General features: G+C 41.9%; 1 protein-coding gene across 4 annotated transcripts in view; it reads right to left on the bottom strand.

The window, feature by feature from the left end:
• LOC311013850 (ecto-NOX disulfide-thiol exchanger 2-like) overlaps nt 1–23,393 on the bottom strand; it is a 160,740-nt gene that overhangs the window by 1,841 nt on the left and 135,506 nt on the right. The window contains exons 9-14 of one of the 4 annotated variants that reach the window (XM_084010107.1): nt 20,693–20,813; nt 16,748–16,935; nt 11,519–11,659; nt 6,178–6,228; nt 5,258–5,363; nt 3,345–3,430 (exon numbers count right to left, since the gene is read on the bottom strand). In XM_084010107.1, coding sequence (XP_083866233.1) covers nt 3,345–3,430; nt 5,258–5,363; nt 6,178–6,228; nt 11,519–11,659; nt 16,748–16,935; nt 20,693–20,813 — 693 coding nt within the window. Of the gene's footprint in view, nt 1–3,344; nt 3,431–5,257; nt 5,364–5,813; nt 5,902–6,171; nt 6,229–11,518; nt 11,660–16,747; nt 16,936–20,692; nt 20,814–23,393 lie in introns of those variants that run through there. The other 3 variants (XM_084010106.1, XM_084010108.1, XM_084010109.1) reach the window with 3 other exon arrangements.

Here is a 23,393-nt window from a genome sequence, read left to right on the forward strand (position 1 = left end):
GCAGGATTAACACCGGCTCACATCGCCCGGGTGGGCTGTGGAGAATCCCAACAGCTCAGGTGACAGCGGAGACAGAAATCCACTGCAGGAGCTGCTGGAGACGACCCACACCGTCTTGCATTAATAACCGGGTTGTTGGAGGCCATACTGATGTCAGGATGCATTAAAGTCCATCATGGAGATAGAAGCGGCGTATCATTACAGACAATGGGGCCGCGTGTGGAGCCGGTAGATAAGTAGAGGGGATTGGGCTGGCTGATGGGCAGGGCAGCCGGTGGTATTGACAAAACTCTGTGGGCTGCTTGATGCGCAGAGACACAGCACACAAACTCTCAAACCACACAATCAAACAACACAATCTCATGTAAAGCATGCTGAACACATACAAAACACACACAGCCCTGCAAAGACATGTCAAAAGCTAGTTTGACTGGGACATATCCTTATTCATTTTCCTGCAGTGAGTTAGAAATCGATATTACTCAGAAGAGGGTTTGTTATAAGAATTTTGTGATGACTACACAGACAAGGACTACGTAACGATGACTACCGTTAAGAATTTTGTATAACCTTGTCTTAGGTATGAATAACCTCATGTCTTAGGTATGCCTAACTGTTGTCAGGGACCTTGTGCACATGATGTCTTGGTCTACACGAAGATTCACTGTCAATGACGCGTCATCTCCTGTGCCTTTAAAAGACTCAAGTCACAACAGTGATTTGAGCACTTCCTCTGTAGCATCCTCACACGTTGTTGCATTGTAACGGCTCCTCTTGTACAAGATTAAAGTCAGACGTCGACTTTACTTATGTCTCCGATCTCCTCCTTGGGTGAATTTATTCGGAAAAATTATTTTAACAGGGTTAGCTTAGCTTAGCATAAAAATTGGGGATGGGGGAAAGGTAGCCTGGCTTTGTAAAAACAATCTGACAGCTAGCATAAAAGAACACCTTATATCTCATTTGTTTAATTCATAGAAATACTGAAGAGTAAGATCAATTGTTGAGCTATTCTTGAAGGCCGACATGTTCTGCTCCTTCGGTGTCCAAGAATGAGTGGCAATGTTTATAAATATATATTTGTATTTAGAAATGTACCTCAATAACCCCCCAACATATAGAAATGCTCAATGGCAAAATAATTCTGAATGATTTCCTTGAGGTTTCAACTGTGCAGCACCTCTAACGACACCTAGCAATGATGTCATAGTGTACTGACACACCCTGGGGTGTCACTGCAGCGAGGAGAGGAATCATGATCCCGAATTTTCTTCACCTCATTATTTCTAACGTCTTCGAACTAAATCTGTCTATCAAATATGAACCTACTGTCCATTCATTTACCAAACAGAAATACCACCAATATCGATATCAATCATATGTGCTTACAGTTTTTCAAATGTGAAGATGGGCTGCGTTTTCTCCGTTTGATACGACTGTGAAGAAAATATCTTTTGGTTTTGGACTATTGGCTCGACCAAACAAGCAATCTGAAGATGTAAAAATGCGCTCTGAGAAATACCTTCGGGCATTTTTCACTATATTCTGCTGTTTTTAAGTCTACAGTATATATTTTTAATGAGTTCATCAAAAAGTAATACATAGGCTGCACACTATTAGTAATGGAGGGTGATTCGGCATATACCAGTAACTCCTGCATTTTACACCACATTTGTTTGTTGGTAAAAGATATAAGAGGCAAGTTGACTTATCAGATCCAACAGAATGACTATTAATATTAAACTGTGTTCGATGACAATAATAACTTTTAATGGTTAAATCAGGACAGATATAGAGACTAACATTAATGAATTCCTCATCATGAAGGTGCCGGTCAGATACAGTGAGAATAAAGCTGCAGGAGGTAATGAGAACACATTTAGAAATCATGAGGGATGTTGATGACAAAGCTCAGCTCAGTTAGAAACCAGGAATCAGTTCAAAAGTGTCACCTTGTTCACATAAGTCTGAATAACCTCCTCGAGAGCATGAATATATTCGTCAATAAGCTGTGCAAGTTGGGGATGTGTGATAAAATTAGAAAGAGATCAAATCAACAGGACAGAACCCTAGAGGCTCTGACGGCAAGAAGAAAAAAATCTTATATGTTGAGGTTCACACTTTTAACGAGGTGCCGGGCCTAAAAGGTCGAGGCAAACACGATTTTAACCACAGGGAAGGTCAGCGGTGCTGCGCTAAGCATCAGAAGGGAAAAACTAAAGCTGCCACCTTGCTGCAACAACAACTGTGGGTTTACTCAGCTGCCCACGTTATGTGGTTGAATCACCAACTCCCAGTGTGGCTGTGCACCGAACACAAACTATCTTTATCTGATCACGTCACAAAAACATCTGTATTTGTAATCCTATTTGGATTAAACCTGTTGTGAGCATGGTGTGCACCTGAAATAAGAAACGGAGGTGTCTGCTTAATTTTCTGCCCAGAATTATTTAGCTGCCAACAAAATAACACACTCGTTTATCCAATCAAATAGGAAAATATGATTTGTGAAATCCACTTAAAATTAAAAAAAGTAGAAAAAAAGTCTATACTGAGACTGATGTGTGTGACAGCGTATTAGGGCCTGACTGTAGGGGGAAAAAAACAACGGAGCTGAGAGAGGGGGGCCATATCCCAAGAAAAGAGAGAGAGAAGATTATTATAATAATATTATAAAGTCGCAAGTTTACAAGATTAAAAAGTGGCAAAACAGGTTGAAAATTAACAAGTCTATAAAGTCATATTTTTACGATACTAACAACCAGCATTTATGTTAGCTAACTTCCAAAGGATCTACGCATTCATTTTTCTAATTATCGGGGTTGAAGTTGCTATGACAGTGAAAACTACCGCTAGCGTTTTAGCCCAACCGCCCGATCAATAAACACCCATAAGATGACAATTTGGCCCATATCATATTGCCCCAGTCTGTCGGCTCCGTTATTTATTCATTTTCCTCCCGTGGCTCTAATCCGCCGTCGTAGACGTCGTAAATAAAAAAGGAGGCGACTGATAAACTGTCAGACTTGCATTAGCCTTTAGCCTATTAGTAAATAACCGGTATTTGTGTGAAGCAGTGGCATTTTAAAATTGATGTGCCAACCTTTGCTGGGATAAATAAAGGCTAAATAAATCTCAGCGTAACTGAAGGCTCTCACCTGCACTTCAGGCTTGTTTGTGTGCCATGAGACTAAAGTGGCACAGCGGGACCCTGGCATACAGCAGGCCCATATGTCAGCCCTGCAGGGAAATTTAATCTGTGTCACTATGTCAAGGATAGTGTGTGTGTGTGTGTGTGTGTGCGTGTGTGTGTGTGTGTGCGTGTGTGTGCGTGTGCCTGTTACCTTGGTGTCCAAACGCTGCAGGTAGGAACAGATGTACTCGATGCTGGCACCAAACGGGTGGACGTGGAGGAAGGTCGAAATGATCCCTGAGGTAGAACAAAGAGGTCACGCAAACACGTTAATTAAACTGTCAAAATGCAGACATACCATGTCACGAAGCAGCAGGCTTTGACTCAAACATGACTTTTAGCCGTGGCTTAAGACTCCAGAAATCAGTCTGTGCTATTCTTCCTCCTCTGGCCTGACTGAAGACAAGTGAGGAAACACAGGTGGCTTTTGTTAGACTACTAGCATTGTGTATTGTGGTGTTTGATGGTGGCTTTAATGTCTCTCATCAAAGCTGCGTGCTACTGAAATCCATAAACCAGCAGGTCTGAAGACCTGCAAGGTCTGATGGGGGTACCGACCGTGAGCATGTCAGAAATATACTTAGGAGGGGAACTGCGGTGCCTTAAAAACCAGTGGGAGGAATTCAAGGTTGATGCTCCTGCTGGATGGGAAGCCACTGAAGTGTTTTGAATATTGGAGTAATGTGCTGATGTTTTCTTGTACCAGTAAGAACTCTGTAAGAGTTGAAGTCTGAAGTGTGTTATGATAATCTAGTGGAAAGAGAGATTTTGAGAGATTTTGTCCTGAAAGAAAACTCATTACATTTGTTTCAGGAAGAAAATGAGGACGCGGCCTCGTGAGATTAATCAGTTTATCAATAGTGAGGGAAAAGAATGTTTTTCATTATTGGCAAAAAAATAAGACCAAATTTGTAATAAAAAAATATTATTATTTCTGTGTATAACAGATGTTTTCATCTGTCTTTTCAGACGCAAAATAAGTTTAATCCTTATTGAAAATCAACTCATCCAGGAACAGACTTTGCCCTCCAACATTACACAACTACGCTCATCTACATCCACAGGAGGGTGAATCAGATTAAACGTTTGTTTCCTGATGAACCATTTCTTCTTCCAGGAGCCGACTGTCCCATTTTCCCCCGCGGTGCTCAATTCAACTCGACATCAAACAAGATGTCAAGAGGAGTGATTCTGACATAAGAAGGTTCCAGGATCTTTAATAGGCCCCACCTCGGCCTCGGCACACAGGCGGAGTGGGCATGACCGGGGGACAAGCACCATTGACTGCCTAACTACCTGCTATGAGACAGTGGATGCAGATATTTCTGGCACTGGAAGAACGGTAGCTGGTCCTACATGGACACAAAGGTAAACCCTTTGGCAGAATTTGCATTTACACTTTTTCCTCCCGAACAAGACGCAGCTAGTTCCATCTTTCAGGCTTTGAGCCAACGAATGTCCTTGAAAATTAATGTGTGAAAATGCAGCCTGCCGGAAAACAAGCAGCAAAATAGGACGAGGCATTGTTCACTTCTATAAATAATGTCGTTTATTACACACGAGGGGGATAGACGTTGGCTATATTTCCCATTATCATAAAGCCACATTGCGTTACGTAATCTAATGAGAAAAGTCTCCCTCTCTTCACGTCTCCCTCCAATCGCTCTAATGCGTCTGTAATTGTGGATGGTTATTACGTCACAGCGACTGCAGAGGTGGCGTTGCATGTTGTGGTTATGTTACACAAGGGAGGGACAATAACAACAACACTTACCGATACAATGCGGTTTAATGTGACAGCTTACTCCCTTTGTTGTGATGCGACATTGCTGTCGAGGCCAAAATTGTTGGCCTTGTGGCAATTTCTCCGCATCGGAAGGTATTCTATGTATTTTGTACACTTTCAGTAAGTTTTATTTGGCCTGACCAAAATGACGTTTAGCTCAATTTTCAACCCAAATTGCTGTTGTTGTGCAGATGTGATCAAAAAGACAAATTTCCGCCATCTGGTATTGTTGTGTTGTAAATGCGGTGATGCCATGGAGATACAGAAAGGCTGCATACCAACTAGCAGTGCATCCCTCTCAGAGAAAACAGGACAGGACGGGATCTTCTCTGGAAGGCCTTCTTTGTCCTGACTGCAGGACACCACCGATGATGCCGTTACGTCCTGCGGAAACACAGAGATCACAGCCAGCTGCTCAAGGACCCGCATGGCACCGATTAACGCCACAGTTTAACACTGATGCAACAGAAAAATCCAAACGGGGCTCTTGGTAGCTGACAGTCTCACATTTAAAGGGTGAAATAAAGCATTCAAAGAGTTTTGCACTGTAAGCAAACGCAAAAGTAGAAAGTAAACAGAAAAAGAAGGACAAAGCCATTAGAACAGGATGAAGGAGCAAAAGAATGGAGGCAGCAGCTTAAGCTCTGACAAAGCGGCAACACGAGAGAGGGGAAGTGTTAACGACGGTAATGATCAAGCTGTTGTTTACGATGAACCTGCGACAGCCTGATGCACAAAAGTGAGGAGGAGTACATATTGATGTGTGCGTTGCAGAAAAAGGGGCTCATGCCTTAATGATGGAAGTTTCTGAGACGAGGATCGCGGGGATGGAAGGCGGCGATGGAAGGCGGCGATGGAAGGCGGCTTCCCCTCCAGGGTCTAGTTTAATCAGGATGCAGCGGCCTCGTCTTCAAGTTCGTGTCTAATGTGAGAGTGTGTGGGGAAGTATGTATTTGAGTGTGCACATTTCCTCTATAGTATACAGGCAGTGTATGCCGGGCCTTCATTATTTAACCCAGTTGTGTCTGGGTGATTTAGTCAGTGACGAGTAGAGAAGGTTGGCTTGTAATGATGTCATGTTAGTTGGAGAGTTACGGGAGGGGAGGAGATGAAATAAGTCAAAATAAAAAAGGGAAGACACATACAAAGGGTGGAGTAGTAAGAGCTCAGTCCCCCCAACACACACACTTACACTGACTTGATTAGCACTCTGTTCCCTCCCTCTGTCATCACGCTTTAGCGTCTCCAGCTAGAGTCAATTAGAAAAATGAGAGGAAACGTCAATGAGAAGCAAATCACCCACTAATGCAATCAGACACACCAAGACTCACTCTCTATCCCTGCAGACACACACACACACACACACACACACACACACACACACACACACACACACATACACACACACACAGTTGAAGAGGAACTTTTTCCCTTCAAGTTTTGGGGACAAACTCAGATAAAGGAAAGTCAAATAGTTGATATATATACATCCCAGAATAGAAATAATGAAATACACAGAGCAAACAGTGCTGTGTGGAGAGGCACTGGTTGATTTCATCAAAGCTGCATTAAAAGTTAAGAACACATGCCTTTAAATAATACCTAAGTACGTTGCAACGGAAACCCGGCGTGCCAGATGACAGACCGTCGGCGACACACTGTTTAAAATGATTAAAGGAGCTTCTCTCTCACAGCTGAAGGCAGTGATAACATGACAGCACTGTTGACAGGCGCATGATGAACGATGACATTTCCAGAGTGGATTTAGGAGACGATAGCACAGATACTTTATAATAACTGCATTATTAAGCAGATAAGCAGTATTAGGAAATAATGCAGAGCTGACAGCCGCGATGCAGCCTGAATGAACACAGTGAATGAATATGTAATGCAGCATCCAATGCAAACACTGCACCGAACTGTCACGTTGCGTGGAAGGAGCTGATGCGCTCCATCCCCGCTATATAATGTAATGTCTTCGTGTATGTAAATGTATTTCACTACCTACTCTATGACAAGAGAAAACTGCTGGTTTCTTTGTGCTTGTTGAATAAAAATGATCCTCCAGCAGAAACGATATCAACGAGAGGTTTTCATGAAGAAATCCACACATGTAAGTAAAAACGGATAGAATTAATGATGTCCTTGCCCAGGCTCGCTGCTTTTGTGTTGTTGTTGCTGTATTCTGATATTTATACAGACTGCTCCAGTTGTCTTTATCCTACAAGGACTGGTATGATAGGGAGTATTCCTGCATTACATGCTGAGAGGGGTCAAGTCACAGTGACCTGGTCTAATGTAGATCCAGATTTAGTAACGGCAACAATCAGTGGATCAGCGAAGATGAACTTTTATGTTGTAATGTATGTTAAACAGTTTTGATAATGATTCATGATATATCATAATTCGAGATCTGGGCATATTGAAACGTGCATTCACTGATTTTTTTGGCCACTTGGGGGCAGTAGAAACACGCATTGACATATTATCACATGTTAAGCTGATGATCCTGTTAGCAAACGCATACTTATTAACACATGCATCAGTTACAGAGTCTATATCTGGCTTTATAGCGGCTAACTGCGTCTGTCTGCTGTTTGGTGCTGAGCAGCTGGCTTACAGCGAGCGTATCCAAGCTTTTTATCTTAAATTAGCTGCCTGCCGTTGCCAAAAACAACACTATGAGAGTGGTGAGAGTAAAGTTGTGGGCCACAAAGCTAAAAAAAAAAAATGAAACTTACTATAATGCCACATAAACATGGAGGGGAAGCTGCAGATTCCCCTGATATATCACATTCTCATTTCATTATAAAATGCTCAGAGCGGACACATCATCCTTGTTACATGGGCTGAGACAGATCAGGAGGATGCTTCCCCCGCATCAGAGCCTCTTTTAAGGGGGAGCAGCAGCTCACTGCTGAGCTGTGTGTAGCGGGGCTGATCCGAGTGTGCTGGTCGGGGTGGATCCTGAGGCAGTGCTGCACGGCTGCATGGCGAGAGCGTGTGTGCGTTACATATGTAGTCACGGTTACGCGCTGGGAAACGAGAGGTAGGGGAGCGTGATGAAGCTGCAGCTCGTCGAGCTCCACAACGCACGTATTCTCCTCGTCTGCGCTGACCAACACGGCTTATGTGTCACCTCACCTATCCACAGCTACACTATCTCAGGCTTTTCCTCCTCCTTTTGTATTTGTATTTAACAGAGTATGAAGATGCCTTTATCTAAACATCAAAACATCAGTTCTAGTAAATTATCTTTCACTTCAGCAAACATGGTGCCAGAATGGTGAAGTGACTTTTTGAAACAAGAGTACATGAGTATGAACCTTCGCTGCAGTGTTTATCCAGCATGCCCGGAAAAAAACATCACACACAAGGAATAATGAAGCATCCCAATGCTGTTTGCAACAATGTGAAAGCAGCTTAAGTCCAGAAGGGGGATTTTTCTCCAGAGATAGAAAGAGCTTGCACGTATTTGTCACGTGCTCGTACAGAAATAGTCAAACATAAGGTGCTGTTATCTCCTTAACGTCACCTGAGGATAATGTCCTCCTCACTGAGGTCCAGATGATGAAGTATCTCTGCTGCTTGTATGCAGAGATAATCCTCCAGAGGACAGGGAGAGATACATATGCAGGGAGTGAAAAGAAATCCTCCCCAGCAAAACAGTTAGAGGAGCTAGAGGAGGTAGAGGAAAGACATATTGCCCTGCAGAGGGATGTATAACGGTACCCATCAGGATACAAACCTGCACGGTAACGTAAACTTTATTTTACAGGTCCATCATTTCACAATCATTTCCTCATACTTTCCTGGGAATATTCCTGGAAATAACTATTATCATGACCCGGTTCTAAAGACAAAGGAGAGGGAGAATCAGGGGGAAAAACAAACATATTTGTTTTAATAATGTTAACACAAATGAATCAAATGAAATGTGGTAGTCACTATAATCAGTAATGAGATGTGTGGTGTTAGGAGATGTTTGCATGAACTAAACAAAGGCTCCTGTCTGACTGAGGGAGGGTGGGGATGTATCTTCCAGCTACCTGCTGCATTCAGGGAATAGAACCTACAGAAAAAACTAGTGTGTACTTTGTACTTCAAGTGTTTCTTGTTCTTTACAAGAAGAATGTACAGGTTTACACTTGAATGTTTCTAGAATAACAGACATGCTATATAATTAGCTCTACCATAACACACAACACAAATAAGCCAGCAACCATCTAATCATCTACAATACTGGTCTCCAATGAAAGGCGATTTCTGTAGCTGAACCCCACATGAGCTGCCAACCTTTTCACTCTAGGTGAATAGTGCTACTAATTACAGTGAGGAGGGGAATTCTCAATATGCAGAATGTTGAATAAAGAAACTTCACATTATTCAAGCTCCCGCTGATTTTTCAAACATGTGTATGTTCGTAACGCACCCATTCCTCTAGCCTTCCCAGTAACGACCCTCTAGAGGAGCCATATTAGTTCTCAACAAAAGAAGAAGACAAAATGCAGATGTGTTGAGACTGATTTGTGTCAGGTCTGCAGATGTATCCTGAATATGAGGTGAGGAAGAAGGAGAGCAGGTTCCCCTCTCCTTTATTGGGTTGTTGTGCATAGATCCGTCCCCGTGCCGAGGACAGGAGGAGAAGGCACCGAGAAAAGAGAAAAAGCTCAATCACATGGTGTAAATATCTGCAGCTGAGTGACCTTCCATCAGCTCACAGCAAACCAACTTTAGCAGCTCTGTGAATCAAAATGATGACATGAGAGCAGACAGCAAGCCACCAGAGTCATCAGGCAACACTTGACCGTTTAAGTATTATAATTATCCAATTACATAGCTGATTGAGCTCGAAGCCTGATCTCGTGTCTGCCCTCTTCCCTGTTACCACGCTGAGCCCAAAGCAGGCCAGCGAGAGGTAGTGGAGCCCTCCTGCAATCGACTACAATCTTTGTGGGATGTCAATGGTGACCTGCGATAAAATGAGGTTTTTGTAGCGTTTTGAAAAAACGCATCTGCCTCTTGTGGAGCAGCAGAGCCGTGAGTTCGTGGTCTGTTCACAGCTTTTGTCAGCAGTTGAACCCAAGGACAGTTGTGACACAAGAACAAACTGCTTCACGGGCATAAAAACTGTATTTGAGCTGCTCTGTATAATCACGGCCTTCTCCTGTCAGTGTATGAGCAGTTCTCATGTACTTCACTCAAGGGCACCTTGCCGGCAAACAAAGGAGACCCCACTTCACATTCAAGTCTCCAAACTCAGGTCCCTTCTGGTCTGGCTTTTCTAAAACCCTGTGTCTTATTTTATGATTGACAAAACTCGTAACTAGAATGAAACGAAGGACATGGCAGTGATGGCAATGATTGTCCTAAGATATGCAAACAGTCCCTGCTTCAGAACTACTGACAGGAAAATAAATCTCATTTGGGTGTAAAAGTTCACTGAAGGATTTTATGTGCCCTCAGACGCCTCCTCCCACACAGCCAACACTTACAGGCTCTATCTTGATTTGAGTATGAAATTGGATGCAATATACAACCAGCTGAAGTTTCTTATTAGATTTAGTGCGATTCCCTTTTAACTCCTTAAATTTATAATCCTTTCAATTTTCACAATATCAAACCCCCAATTCTGATCCTATTTATAGGCGGCATTTTTTCAGCAGCGAATGATGACGCATGTAATCTGCCAGTTGCAGATGTATCTAATTTATCTCATATGGTGTGTTTACATTCATTAATCCGTTCACTCATAGAAACCAGGTTTCTCAGAGTCGGTGTTTATATGACGCAGGTCATATTTCCTCCCAACCCCAACTTTGTCTTGGAGGCATCACTTCTTGTTTATTCAAACTTGTACAGGCAAGTTTGTGTTCATTTCAATTTCAGTAAGACTTTGGATTGTAGTATTTTTAATACCAGGCCTTTCTCTCCTTTCATTCAGCCCTCCTGCAGTCTTTTATGCTAAACATACAATCATAGAAGCACCAGTTAAACCTGGTTATCTGTTAACATAGCACATAAATCAGATTTACCCCGGGAGAAATTGACTATATTTGTACTTCTCTAACCCCCATCAGGACTGAAATCTTAAGGACTAACCTCATATGCAACCTTTGACATGATTCTCATTTCAACCTCTTTGTCTGTTTCTTTATTTTGTAGCCTGGATCTTAAAATATTGGTTGAATCTCATGGTGACCGGGTCTTTTAGGCAGTTCAGATTATTAACTTCTATTTGTAAAGTCATGGTTGATCCCAAAGATCTTGATTAGTCTGTTGATTATCAATGCCGTCTTGTGTGCTGTGTTGATTCAGGGACGAATCATTAGAAACCCCTTTGAATGCACAAAAACCATCACAGTGTTTGATCACATTCCAAATAAGCAAAATTTGTCATGCACTGAAAATCACAATCAAGTAATTTATTTCTAACTAGAGCACATATGAGGCCCTCCTCCCCCATCAGAGATTAATTTCCACATAATCGTGAACACAAATTCTTCCCTCGATTCAGCAAGTGAGTGTTTTCTTCTGACCTGTGGTGAGTGTGGCGTCTGCAAGCTGTGCAGTCCTGACTTGAGGTCATGGATTTGGTTCTTCAGCAGCAGTTTGTCTTCTATACTCTTGTCAAGCTCTGCCTCCCGCTCCTTCAACTCGTCCCTCATCTTCAACAGTTGCTAAAGACGAAGAAGAAGAAGAAGAAGAAGAAGAAGAAGAAGAAGAAGAAGAAGAAGAAGAAGAGGAAGAAGTCATTAATGTTTCACCAGAGCTGATCTTCGACAGAAGGGGAATAACTTTGTCTGATTCATGGTCTCGATCTTAACTCTGAAGAATCAAAAGGTAAAACTCCTGTTGGGAGATATTCAAAATAAGGAGGCCCTCATCAGCTCCTTCTTTTAATGCGATGCTGAATAATTCATCCATTACAGTGGTGCTGTGCAGTGTCTGTCAAGTGAGGTGAAAAGTGAGCACTGGTCTGGAGTCAGGGAGCCGGGGAGAGTTTCAGGTGGTCGGGCCTGAACATAATGAGCTCCTCTGCATACAAAAAAAACATTACCAATGTGTTGTCTGCATATGCTGTCTAGATAATGAACCAATTACACTGTAATATTTTATATTATGCATAATGATGGTGGTCCAGTGAAGAACTGCTGAAATAGTTATCTGAACAATTTGGTTTGACAATATTTAATGTGCATATTTAATACCATAGATGCAGTAACCTGCAGTAACCTTCTACAGCTCCTACAGTTCTACAGCTACTAACTACAATTCTTGGAAATATAATCAGGTAAAGGAGCATATTACACTCCGCATGTTAATCTAACAAAACATGTTCACTGTAATTAAACCTGATGATTGCACCGCCTGCATAAATTCAAGGCAGTGTAAATGCAGGGCAGGTATATGTGAGCTGACGGAGGCTGACATCTGATGATGTGATGTTGTCAAACCCACCCAATCACTTATCCAGTTGCCCCCCCGCTGCTACTCTGTCAAGCTGTCAAATCTACCGTCCACACGGTCACTAACTCCACTCACTGAATAAATATGATCAAAGTTTTGGGGGGAAAAAACAAAAAAGGCAATTCCGGAGAGAAGCAGAGAGAAAGGTCAACAATATGTGTTTGAAGATATATTCAGGATGCCAAACCAATTCAGCAGTAAGACAAAAAGCAGGCTAGGTCTTTATTACAAAGCAAAAGCAGCGTTTGGATACATTCAGTGTACCTTTAGTAGCTGGTGTAGCATAGACGTGCTAACGCAATTGATTGATTGATTGATTGATTGATTGCACTTTAATAATCCCCAGGGGGAAATTCTTATGCTACCAAGCCACCACACACAACAACATAAAACAACAACACAATATCATACCATACACGCACTGGAATCAGGAAGTAAGCACTGACAGACAGGCAGGACGTCCAATTATTTTCTCCAGCCCTACTTTTTTGATTGGACGGGGTTCTTACAGTCCTGCCACGGCCACAGAGCATTTCATTTATTGATTGCTATCGGTATGTTATGAGGATTTTAAAGAAACGTGTCTCCTTCCAACATCTCAGGGGAAAAGTGAAACTATCACACAACATTTGACCGTGACTACCTCGAAATCCACTTAACACGCTGAGAGCAGACCCAGATAGTTGTCCACTATGATTGGCCAGTATGTGTTCAAGGGGCGGGACATAGCAATACATTTCTATCACAACACAGACAGAATGCAGGTGATTCAAATGTGTCTCCAGTTTCATATTGGAGGACAAAGTCACATAGATGCCTCTGAGTTGCTGAGGTCAGACCATAATGCAGACAAACCTCGTATCGAATTGTGAGTTTACATCTTGTATTTAAATGTTCTTGACGCAGAGAAGATGTTACTGCTCAACACATTATTAGACGTAAGGCCAAAAGCAGAACATTCATTTATTTATTCATTCATTTTATTCATTCAACGTTTTCAGGCCAAGGACCCCCAAGACTTAGACTGACCCGGTGGACGGACCCCCTATCACAAATCGTATATTGTTCCTTATTAAACCTGCCAATATTAATGTGTGGTGCAGCCTATAGTGCCATGTATAACAGTACTTTATAATGATGGATGTATACAACGCTAAGCCATTTAAATAATAATTGTTGACAGATTCATATTTTAATTCTATTTTTAAAATGTCTACATCACAATTTCATACTTTACATACTAACAACATAATATTAAACAAACAGGAAGATTTATATTTGCTTATTAAAGGTTATATTCATGTTATGTGTATTTTTGGACATATTTACATTTTTGGATGAAAAAAAGTTTGGGATCAAATCATTTTGGGGACTCACAGTAACTCTGCGGACCCCCTGTTGAAGATCTCTGATTCAGAGGCTTGACTCAAAACACTGACTGCAGAACTGATGCATAATTTGTTAGAACTGAGACTTGGTGCCGATCCACTTGATAACCAGACTGCGGTTGCACTGTGAAGCTCCCTGCTAACGTGCGTGAATGTGTACGTGGGAAATGCGTTGGAAAAACAACAGTCTATCTTTCAGAAGGAAATATCATTTAAAAAATGTTAACATTTGAGGTTTTGGCATCATTTAGATGAAGGAAACGTCTCCAAGGTTTCAAGGTGAACATCTATTCTCTCCGACAGGATGAATGTATCTGCTGATAAAAACAACTACGTTCCAGCAGCACAGTGTTCAAATGCTCCACTGATGTATTAATATACTTGCCAGGGCCACATTTCAGAACGTTGATTACAATGCAGTGTTTGAAATGACGTGCATGTGGAGAAAAGCTCCTCTGCCTTGAAAACCATATTTTCCATCTCTTTGCTCAAGGAAGAATAAGTGCAGGCTGAGGCTATTTGACAACACAGCAGGTGATCAGAGAAGTGGATTGCTGCCCGAGGAAGTGTTTTCCTTTTCCAAGTGGACGACTAAATGTTCCTGAGGGTAATTCTATTTAATGCAGCCCAAAGCTGTCGTTCTCGGGGCCGATCCCCAGGACACAAAGACTTACTGCCATTTAAGGAGTGTAATGTCCTTCTAAATGCCGAACTCTATTGTTCAATCAAACAACAACACATCAAACCGCAAGCACGGGCCTGCAGCCTGTAAACAGGTGTCTGTGACACAAGTGTAAGGAAAAAGAAATGCTGCAAAGATGCTGCATTAAAGTGTGCTTTTCCCACATTCACCTATAGAATCTGACAGAATGTGAATACACGCTGCATTGTAAACATGAATATAACATCAATTTGCTCCAGTCATTAAGCAACATTAAAACTTTAACAGTAAAGGAATAACAAATATAAATATAATAAAGCATGGGGTGTTGTGGGAGATGGTGTATGGGATTTTGAAATGTATAAAATGACATAAAAACACCTACAAAATCAAGCATTCACACGAGGACTGCAGCTAATGATTATTTTCATTAACAATGAATCAGATGATTATTTTCCCAATTAATACATTAATTATTTAGTCTCAAAAACCGTGACTGAGAAATACAGATCCCAGTTTCCCAGAGCTCAAGTCAAAATATTCAAATGTGTTGTTTTGTCCTATAAAATCAAAACGTATTCAATGTACTAACCTACTTTATGCAAAAGAAAGGCTTGCAAGCTTACAACTCCCATCAGTTGATATGAAAGAGCACACTGGAGAAACTGGACCCAAAGGCAAACCATCAACGTCACCTTCTGAGGACGGAGCCAGAAAAATTACACAACCTACATGATGTTTTGGACCAAGTCGTTTTGAACTCATCTTGAATCTTGAACTTTCTGGAAATGAATAAAAAAAAAGCAGGACCAGCAAAAGGCGGTCATTATCCACCCATGAATGTGTTTAATCCACCTAATCAGAGCTCAGCTTCTGTGTGTGGGTGTGTGCAGCCTGTCGCCTCAGTCTCGTTAGGACGTTGCATCTGTTAGGAAGGGACAATTAACGCCTTCATCTTCTTAATTGGTACTTGCTGTTTAGTGACCTTGCGCATTTTTCCCTCAGCCCTACATCTACCTGAGCAGAAGGAATACTTGAAAACACATGTGTGGGTGTACTGGGCCTTTAAATTCACCTGGAAGCAGCCAAACCAAATTCATGTCTGTCTAAATTTAAGAAAAATAATTCCAGGTGGCAGGTGGATGATATGCATGTGATACTACATTGCACATGTGATAGAAAGAAGTATGTTCAACATATTTATGCATATAATTAGTGGAAAGTGGTTTCCATCACATTTAGTTGGGTTCAGATTTGTTTGTTGGTTCTTTCCAGAGAGGCTCCTTGCAAAAACACAATACGTAACAATAAACCTGACCCCTGAACTCTTAGATATCCAAACTATGCTTTAGAACTACAGCAAAGGGAACATTTTTTTCCCTCAACATTTTCAGTTTAATCTAAAATGAACTTTTCCATGACAAACACTGTTTGTACTCCCTGCTGCTGCACAGAACAGCATCACAAGGTCGCTCGTTCGTGAATTGCTTAATAACGAGCTTGACGGTGCCACGACAACGTTGATAAATACCATTTTCTCTGAAAATGTTTGCCGCCACTATTTCAGGTAATTTTGGAATGTCATAGCCCTCGAAGATGACCTGCAGTTCCTCTGAGCCGTGAATACCGATCTAATCGTCGAATCACTGATTACTATCAGCTGTGATAAACCAAAGCTACTATGATTTACACTAAAAACGTCCTTCCGATGAGGTCACGATATCACAGACGTTACAGGAATGTCAAGATTGAAGCTGCTTTAAACTTCGATAAACATTTAACTCACACTGATTGGAAATCACACAGAAAAGGAAGTTTGTTCCGAAGTGCAGCTTTTTGTTTTACTTGTTTCCCGATAAGTGAGTATTTCCCAAATGTGATTGAGCCGGGACATTTCACCTGTTTCCAATGGTAAGTAGTTTGTTTCAACAGAGAAGTGTTGTAGTTGTTGGTCTCTTAGTATTCTGATAGCAAGAAAATTGTAAAAAAAAAAAAATGCTACACAGGAAACAAACAGTATTTGCTGCTCTATTAGAAAGAAAAACGACAATATCTATCAAAAGCAATACTAAACTTGTTCAGGTGGATATATTCGGGCAGCATATAAATGATGCACTCACTGATTTCTTTTTAGATACTGATGTATGTATGTTTCATCATAACACACATATTTCAGTCACATGCTCATGATCTGTATTCGTTTCCTTCCCGACGTATGAGGCACTTCTAGCATGTTTCTGACACATTACCTTCTGCATGCCTTGCAGGGCCTGCTGCAGGAAGCTGAGCTGCTGAGAGCGGGCGTTGTCCTCCTCGCTGCAGATTGGTTGGCTGTTGCCTTGTTCCTGTTTGAGCAGCTCCACCTCGTTCCTGTAGGCGTCCAGCTGGCAGCGCAGGGAGTCGTTCTCCTCCTTTAAGGCTTCTGCTTGGGAAACACCTACAGATGAATCAGCAAACACAAACACACACAATGACGCATTATTAGACAGGATTTAAAGTGGAACCCACTTTATTATTATACTTGTGAACATGAGTTACTCTTTAGTTTTAGTCTCAAACTCCTCTATAGACAATGATTGGGAGACACTGTGGGCCCTAGTTTCGTGGCGCAGCGCAGGGCGGCGCAGGGTGGCGGAGCCGGCGTAATGCAAGTTTCGACCCGCGCAGCCTTGCGCACAGTCAGTTTGGCAGTTTGGTGGATCGCCTGCGCCAAGATGGGTGTGGCGGCGCAGCAGGGGGAGGCGTCACAGATTCAGCTTGGCGTAGCGGAAGTTTCGTGGCAAAAAGCCTCGCCGAGACTGCGCTGAAAGCCTGCCAGCTCCAACCTGAGGGGTATTCCACCAAACTCGCTAATTAAAGCGGCGCTTACTTGGTTAAGCCTGGTTAGAACTAACGCCAAAATCGCGAGGCTGCTTGGGCAAGAATTGCCGAGCGATTTGTTCATGTTATTCATATTTTTAATCTTAGTGCATAGGAATAACATGTATGGATTTTAAACATGTTCCCCTTTAATCGGTCTTGTTTAAACTCTATTGTTCTGTCCCTGCAGGTCTTCAATTCAGGCATCAACAAGAAATGCAAACATATGTTCTAGTTATATATTCATGAATGCTGTTAAACTTAATGAAAGAGAACATACCCTGACTTCTGTCAAATGCTGAGATTTATTTTCACATATAATCCCCCGACTATTAGAAAATTCTGTCCACCTACACACAGATCCACCCACTTTACACTGTAATACTTCATAGAAGCATTAGAATAATATGACACTTTTCAAAACGCCACCGCAAAATTAATTCTGTTTAATCTCAATAAAAGAGTGGAGAAAGTCTCCAGAGACTTTTCATTCGCCTCCCTTTACACGTGTGAACCGACTGCAGGGTATGAGAGTGTTTAAGAAATCATGTTCCCATACAGGCACTCAAATAAAATCCCTTTTTAAAAAAGGGCCTTTTTTAATCTCTAAACAGGCGCTTGACTTCAATAGGATTCTCCTTTTTCTCCTATTAAATTTCTCTGAGGAATTTAATTCACGCTGACCCCGGTGAGACTGAAAGCAGAACAAAGCTGATTTATTGATTTCGATGTGAAATCCACATATATATTAGTAAATGCACCAAAATTGGATTTTTCAGGAAACTCAACAAATAGGGCCTTGTGATGCCAACTCATATCCACCGGTAAAGAGCTGGCTCATACACTGTGTATGGGACATGATGGATTACTGTTATTATTATCATTTACAGTCAGGGTTAGTTGGTTGACGGTTGCACTGGTGGCCATACCCACTGACTGAATGGACATTAATTGTGCTTTTCTCAAGGTATTAAAAGACCCCATGGACCTCGGACCCCTCAGGAGCAAACAGACTGACCATCATGCACCTGTGTGCTGGTGGATACACAGGTACATAGTAGTTATTAGGTCTGAGTCATACTCAAAACGAACTAGCTCCTCTTCTATATCCAACGTCGTTGAAAGTGTTATCTGATCCAATTGGCCAGCGTTAAAGGTGGGATGAAGACACGTCCATCAAAGAGAGAAAACGTGGGGATAAAAGGCGTTTCTGGAGCTGACTGAATGTCCCACAAGAAGTTCTGATGGAGTATACTGGTGCCTTAAAGCTTTTGTCCAGCTACAGTTAAAATCAACACTATTACAGCTGGAGCTTTTCCATCTGCTGCTTGAATCGAATCAAATGCTTGGTGACATAACAGTGTTTCCCATAACCGATTTACCCAGCTGGAGCTCGAGACCTTGATGGTGCCCTGATGTCCACCTGGAGCACCAACCTACATTTAACAGTCTGATCCTGAGTTGTTTTCATTTCACTTCAAAAGGCCTTCTTGTTCTTCCATCGATCTCACTGATTCCAGCTTCAGTTACCCTTCTATGTGCTTTGTTTGTTTGTTTGTATGTTATTATCAAGGTTTATTATCAAGGTTTTTTTTAATTTGCGTTTGTCATGTTCTGTGTTTCTATATATTATTTTAAATCAGCAGACCACTTGTGGTTCAAAAAGCTGCACTGAAGATGCACAGTTTGCATGAATGCATATTTCATGAAATTCAGCTTGTTTTAGTTTGAGAGCAATTGATAGTAGAATGAAATTGATAAGAATGTAAGTGAGGTGTGTGAATACGGCTCATCCATTCACACAGATGTTCCTGTACACTATGCCAGCCACTTGGTTATGGTGCTCCTTGTACACCATACCTGCCTGCATCTTTCAACCTGCTGTTATGTGCCAGACTGTCTCAGGAGCATCTTTGCAAAGCCTGCCCCTGGGGCTCTGTCTGGTGTGGTAGACCCCGGTCTGCACCTGGGGTCCTGGTCTTGGCCTCTAACGATCTAGTGCCCAGCATGTCTGTTTGTTGAAGTACCTTGAAAGAAAGCTATGATTAAATAACCAGTGATAATATAAAGATATGGACAGCCCGACTTGTGTGCAAATGTGTGTTTTCTCCCAGCAGTATTCAGTGAGCCGGGGATGAGTTGAGGATAGTATTGATTGTCATGTCTTATTAACTGGCTGCCCAAGGAAAGCCAGCAGTTTGGCCAGATTCGCTCCAATTTCCCCAGTGTTTGCTCTGAATGTTATCAACACTAACAAACACACACACACACACACACACACACACACACACGCACACACACACACACACACACACACACACACACACACACACACACACGCACACACACCACGGGGAGAATAACAACAGTTCATTCGCCCACTAATCTGTGTGCTGAGACAGAAAACCCTCAGCCATAACTCCAGATCTGAGATGTCTTTTTCAGCGTCTTCATGCGTACGTGTCTGTGTGCGCGGTGCGTGATGTATACACAGCTACATAATTCATCAAACTCCACGACGTAAGCCCCGATACGACACTTTTTCACGGGAGGAAGCTTATTCCCTGTTTAATTTCACAGTTTTGTTGTTGGCCGCATATCAGATTTATCATTGCACAGATCACTGCAGTAATAATAACAAAGCAGCTCCCAATATGAAGCCTAAAGGGCGCGACTTTCCTTTTGAAAAGAGATTTGAAAAGATTAGCTGTATTTCCTGTTCTGTGCAGCATGTTTTATCTGTTATTGTGTTACCTGTTTCTAATATCAGATTACAGCTTCCTGTGAGAGGTAATGCAGCCCCAGCTCCTCTCTCTCTCTCTGTGTGATTTAAGATTCAATGATTTGTTCTCGTGATTTCCAGGGGCTCCTGTGTGACAAACAGTTGTAAAGCAATGTTTTATGGAACCAATTTGGTAGACCATACTTTATATAAGCGATTCCCTACATTTCCCAGAATTACTCTTGCAATAGAGCAATATTGTGCTCCAGAGACGAGAGTCATGGTGACGGCCACACATTTCCCTCCACCAAGGTCACAACATGCCTAGAGCAAACAGCAGGAAACAGTTTATTACAGAGTAAGCATTTCCAAACTAATTATAATGTACTGATTTGTGTGATTTGAGCAAACAGTCCTTTCACACATTAAAGACACGCAAACTCAAATCGCTGGGTTTTTGAATGTGATGTTGATGGTAACAATTCAATGCACAATCATATACTCTGTTGTACATATTATACCTTCTAACCAAAACACAGGTGACATTTGCAGTATAGCAACGTATGTGACATTACCCTTTGTGGCAAAGCACCTGTTTAGTCAGCCCAAATACCTGAGTCCTCAGAGTGTTTGCTGTTGGTAGTGGAGGAGTCCTCCATGTCATCGTCCGACATCTCCATCTCCTCTTCTACCCTGATGCCCATCAGTTGCTCGTTGTGCACGTTTCTAATCTCCTGCGGGACACAAGAACGAAGCCAAGTAAACATCTGCATTGTGGAAATACTGCAAATCAATGCAAAACCAGCAGGAGCACGGCCATCTGTGTGGTGTCTCCGGGGATCGGCTGAAGGTTAACAAGGGCCAGAAATGTAGCCATTAAATGTACACACACACACATCTGGACTGTGTGGAGAGAATGACACCATCCTACACACACACACACACACACACACACACACACACACACTCATGCTGCATTTGTCAGAGGTGGGAAGTGGCGGCAGGGCAACGTGTCACCTCCTTAAACCATGGAGGGAAAAATATGAACGCCTGCAGCGTTTAGTGGTCACGATAAAATCATTTGAGATAATGTGAAAGTACTTTGACATGTACTCTCGACAAGGTAGCCTGGTACATTGTGGTCTTAAGAGAGAACACATTGGCCCGTTGACCTCCTATCTTACTATTATTGACTGGTAAACACACACACACACACACACACACACACACACACACACACACACACACACAAAGAGCATACGTCTGCTCTATTATGCCGTTGGAGGGCACGAGGGCTTTCTTCCCTGGTTAATGCAGTGTGAAAGTATAGGAAAGATAAAAGAGAGCGGGATTAAAACAGGCTATTGAGCATGTTAAAGAACGAAAGATCAAAGAGCGCTGTAATCCTTCAAGAATCTGACATCTTGCTGTTAACACCAAGAACCTCCTGAAATGCCTTCCCCGAAGAAAAAGAAACAAGACAAAAAGCACAATGTGCAATAGCCGCAATGGTGATGACATCTCTGCATCCGCTTTTCCTCAACCATCTTTTCCTTTTGTCCACTTCAATTTCCCGTGTCATGTCAAAGGGGAGGAAAGCACCGTGTTCCTCCACTGACCTAACAGGCTTCACCTTTGTGAGAGGAAGAAGGGACGTGCCAGTTTATCTGTGCAGATGATTTCCTCTGCAGCAGGAGCCTCTATGCTAATGTAATACTAAGACTGATTCAAATGATATGCAACCGACAGAGTGTGTGACATTTTAAACATTTACAAATATTTAAGAACTGAAGAGTGAAAACAAAACCTTTGCAGAAATATTACTGTTTGGGTCAAATGCGATTACAACCGATGTTTACTGTCGCTAAGAAACAAGAAATTAACAGTGGATCCCTACGCCTCCTCCATCCGTGGCCATATCACAACGTCACACTCCTCTTTAGTTTTTGATGCAATGTAATTCCTTCAGCCACTAGAGGACTTTGCCACTATAATTGAACATACACATAATGTTGTTTGTGGGGATTTGCCAAAACTACTGATTCTGCCTTTTTCCAAGGAGGATGGGCTCACATGGGCTATGCTTAAGTCAACATGCTAACATGCTCACAAGGACAATGCCAACATGCTGATGTTTATCAAGTATAATGATTAACACTGATATACATCCAAAACAGTGCCGCTAGGATCCTGATGAGGGTGCAAAAACATGATGATTACATCACATCCATCCTTCATTCACTTCACTGGCTTCCTGTTTCAATCAGGATCAAATATAAAATCTGTCCTTACCCATCAGTGCATCCACGGAAATGCCCCTCCCTACCTCGATGAACTCCTCACACCACAAACCTCCGTGCCTGTTAGACAAAACCCTGCTTCACCTCTTCAGGACCAACCTCTGCACTATGGGGGATCGGGCCTTCTGCTGAGCCACCCCCCACCTGTGGAATTCCCTCCCTGATCACCTGAGGGCTCCGCAAAATATCGACTCCTTTATGAAGGGCCTAAAAAAAGCATTTTAGTTAACTTGTGCTCTTTTTGTGCTGTCCTTAAACCTGCTTTTAGTCTGTTTTTATTTTTGTTTTATTTTGTAGCACCTTGAGATTGTTCTTAACAATGAAAAGTGCATTACAAATAAAATGCATTATTATTATTATTGTCATTATATATCATTATCATTTAGCATGTTAGCATGCTAACATTTTTTAAGTACAATTGATTCAACTGCTAACGACATGATGATGTCCTTTACATGTTATTGGTCATAAACAAACATTTAGGACAAATTAAGATGTTGTGATGGCACTATGGAAAACAAGTAAAGGGATTACCATGAGTTAATACAATCCATCCTCTGGGGACCATGAATGTCCAGTGGCTGACTGATTGCCTGATATAAAGGCTTTTAATGTACTACATTCAAAAATGTAATAAGCACTTTGCCCTTAATGTAAGAAACCATAACTGTTTGATAGGGAGAATGAAAATCAGTACTTTTTAATTCAAAGATAACAGCATTCATAAATGGTACATTTTACAGAAATAGAGAAAGGGAAGAAACATAATGACTTTTACTGACTTATTGGATTTTCATTTGCTGCATATGGGTAACTTAAAAGACGATAGAATCACCTATAAATCGTGTGGCCCATGATGTGGTAGGAGAGTTATAGCTGTATTCTGCTGCACTCTGTCTGGTGTGCAGATGGCGAGGCAGGTTGTCTTATTACAGATACAATGATAGAGACAACACCCAGCCTGACGGAGGCACCGAGATTATTCCAGGAGTTGATGTCGAACACAAGAGGCCT

Source organism: Eutrigla gurnardus (genome assembly GCF_963514095.1).
Source record: "Eutrigla gurnardus genome assembly, chromosome: 5".
Classification (NCBI taxonomy): Eukaryota; Metazoa; Chordata; class Actinopteri; order Perciformes; family Triglidae; genus Eutrigla; species Eutrigla gurnardus.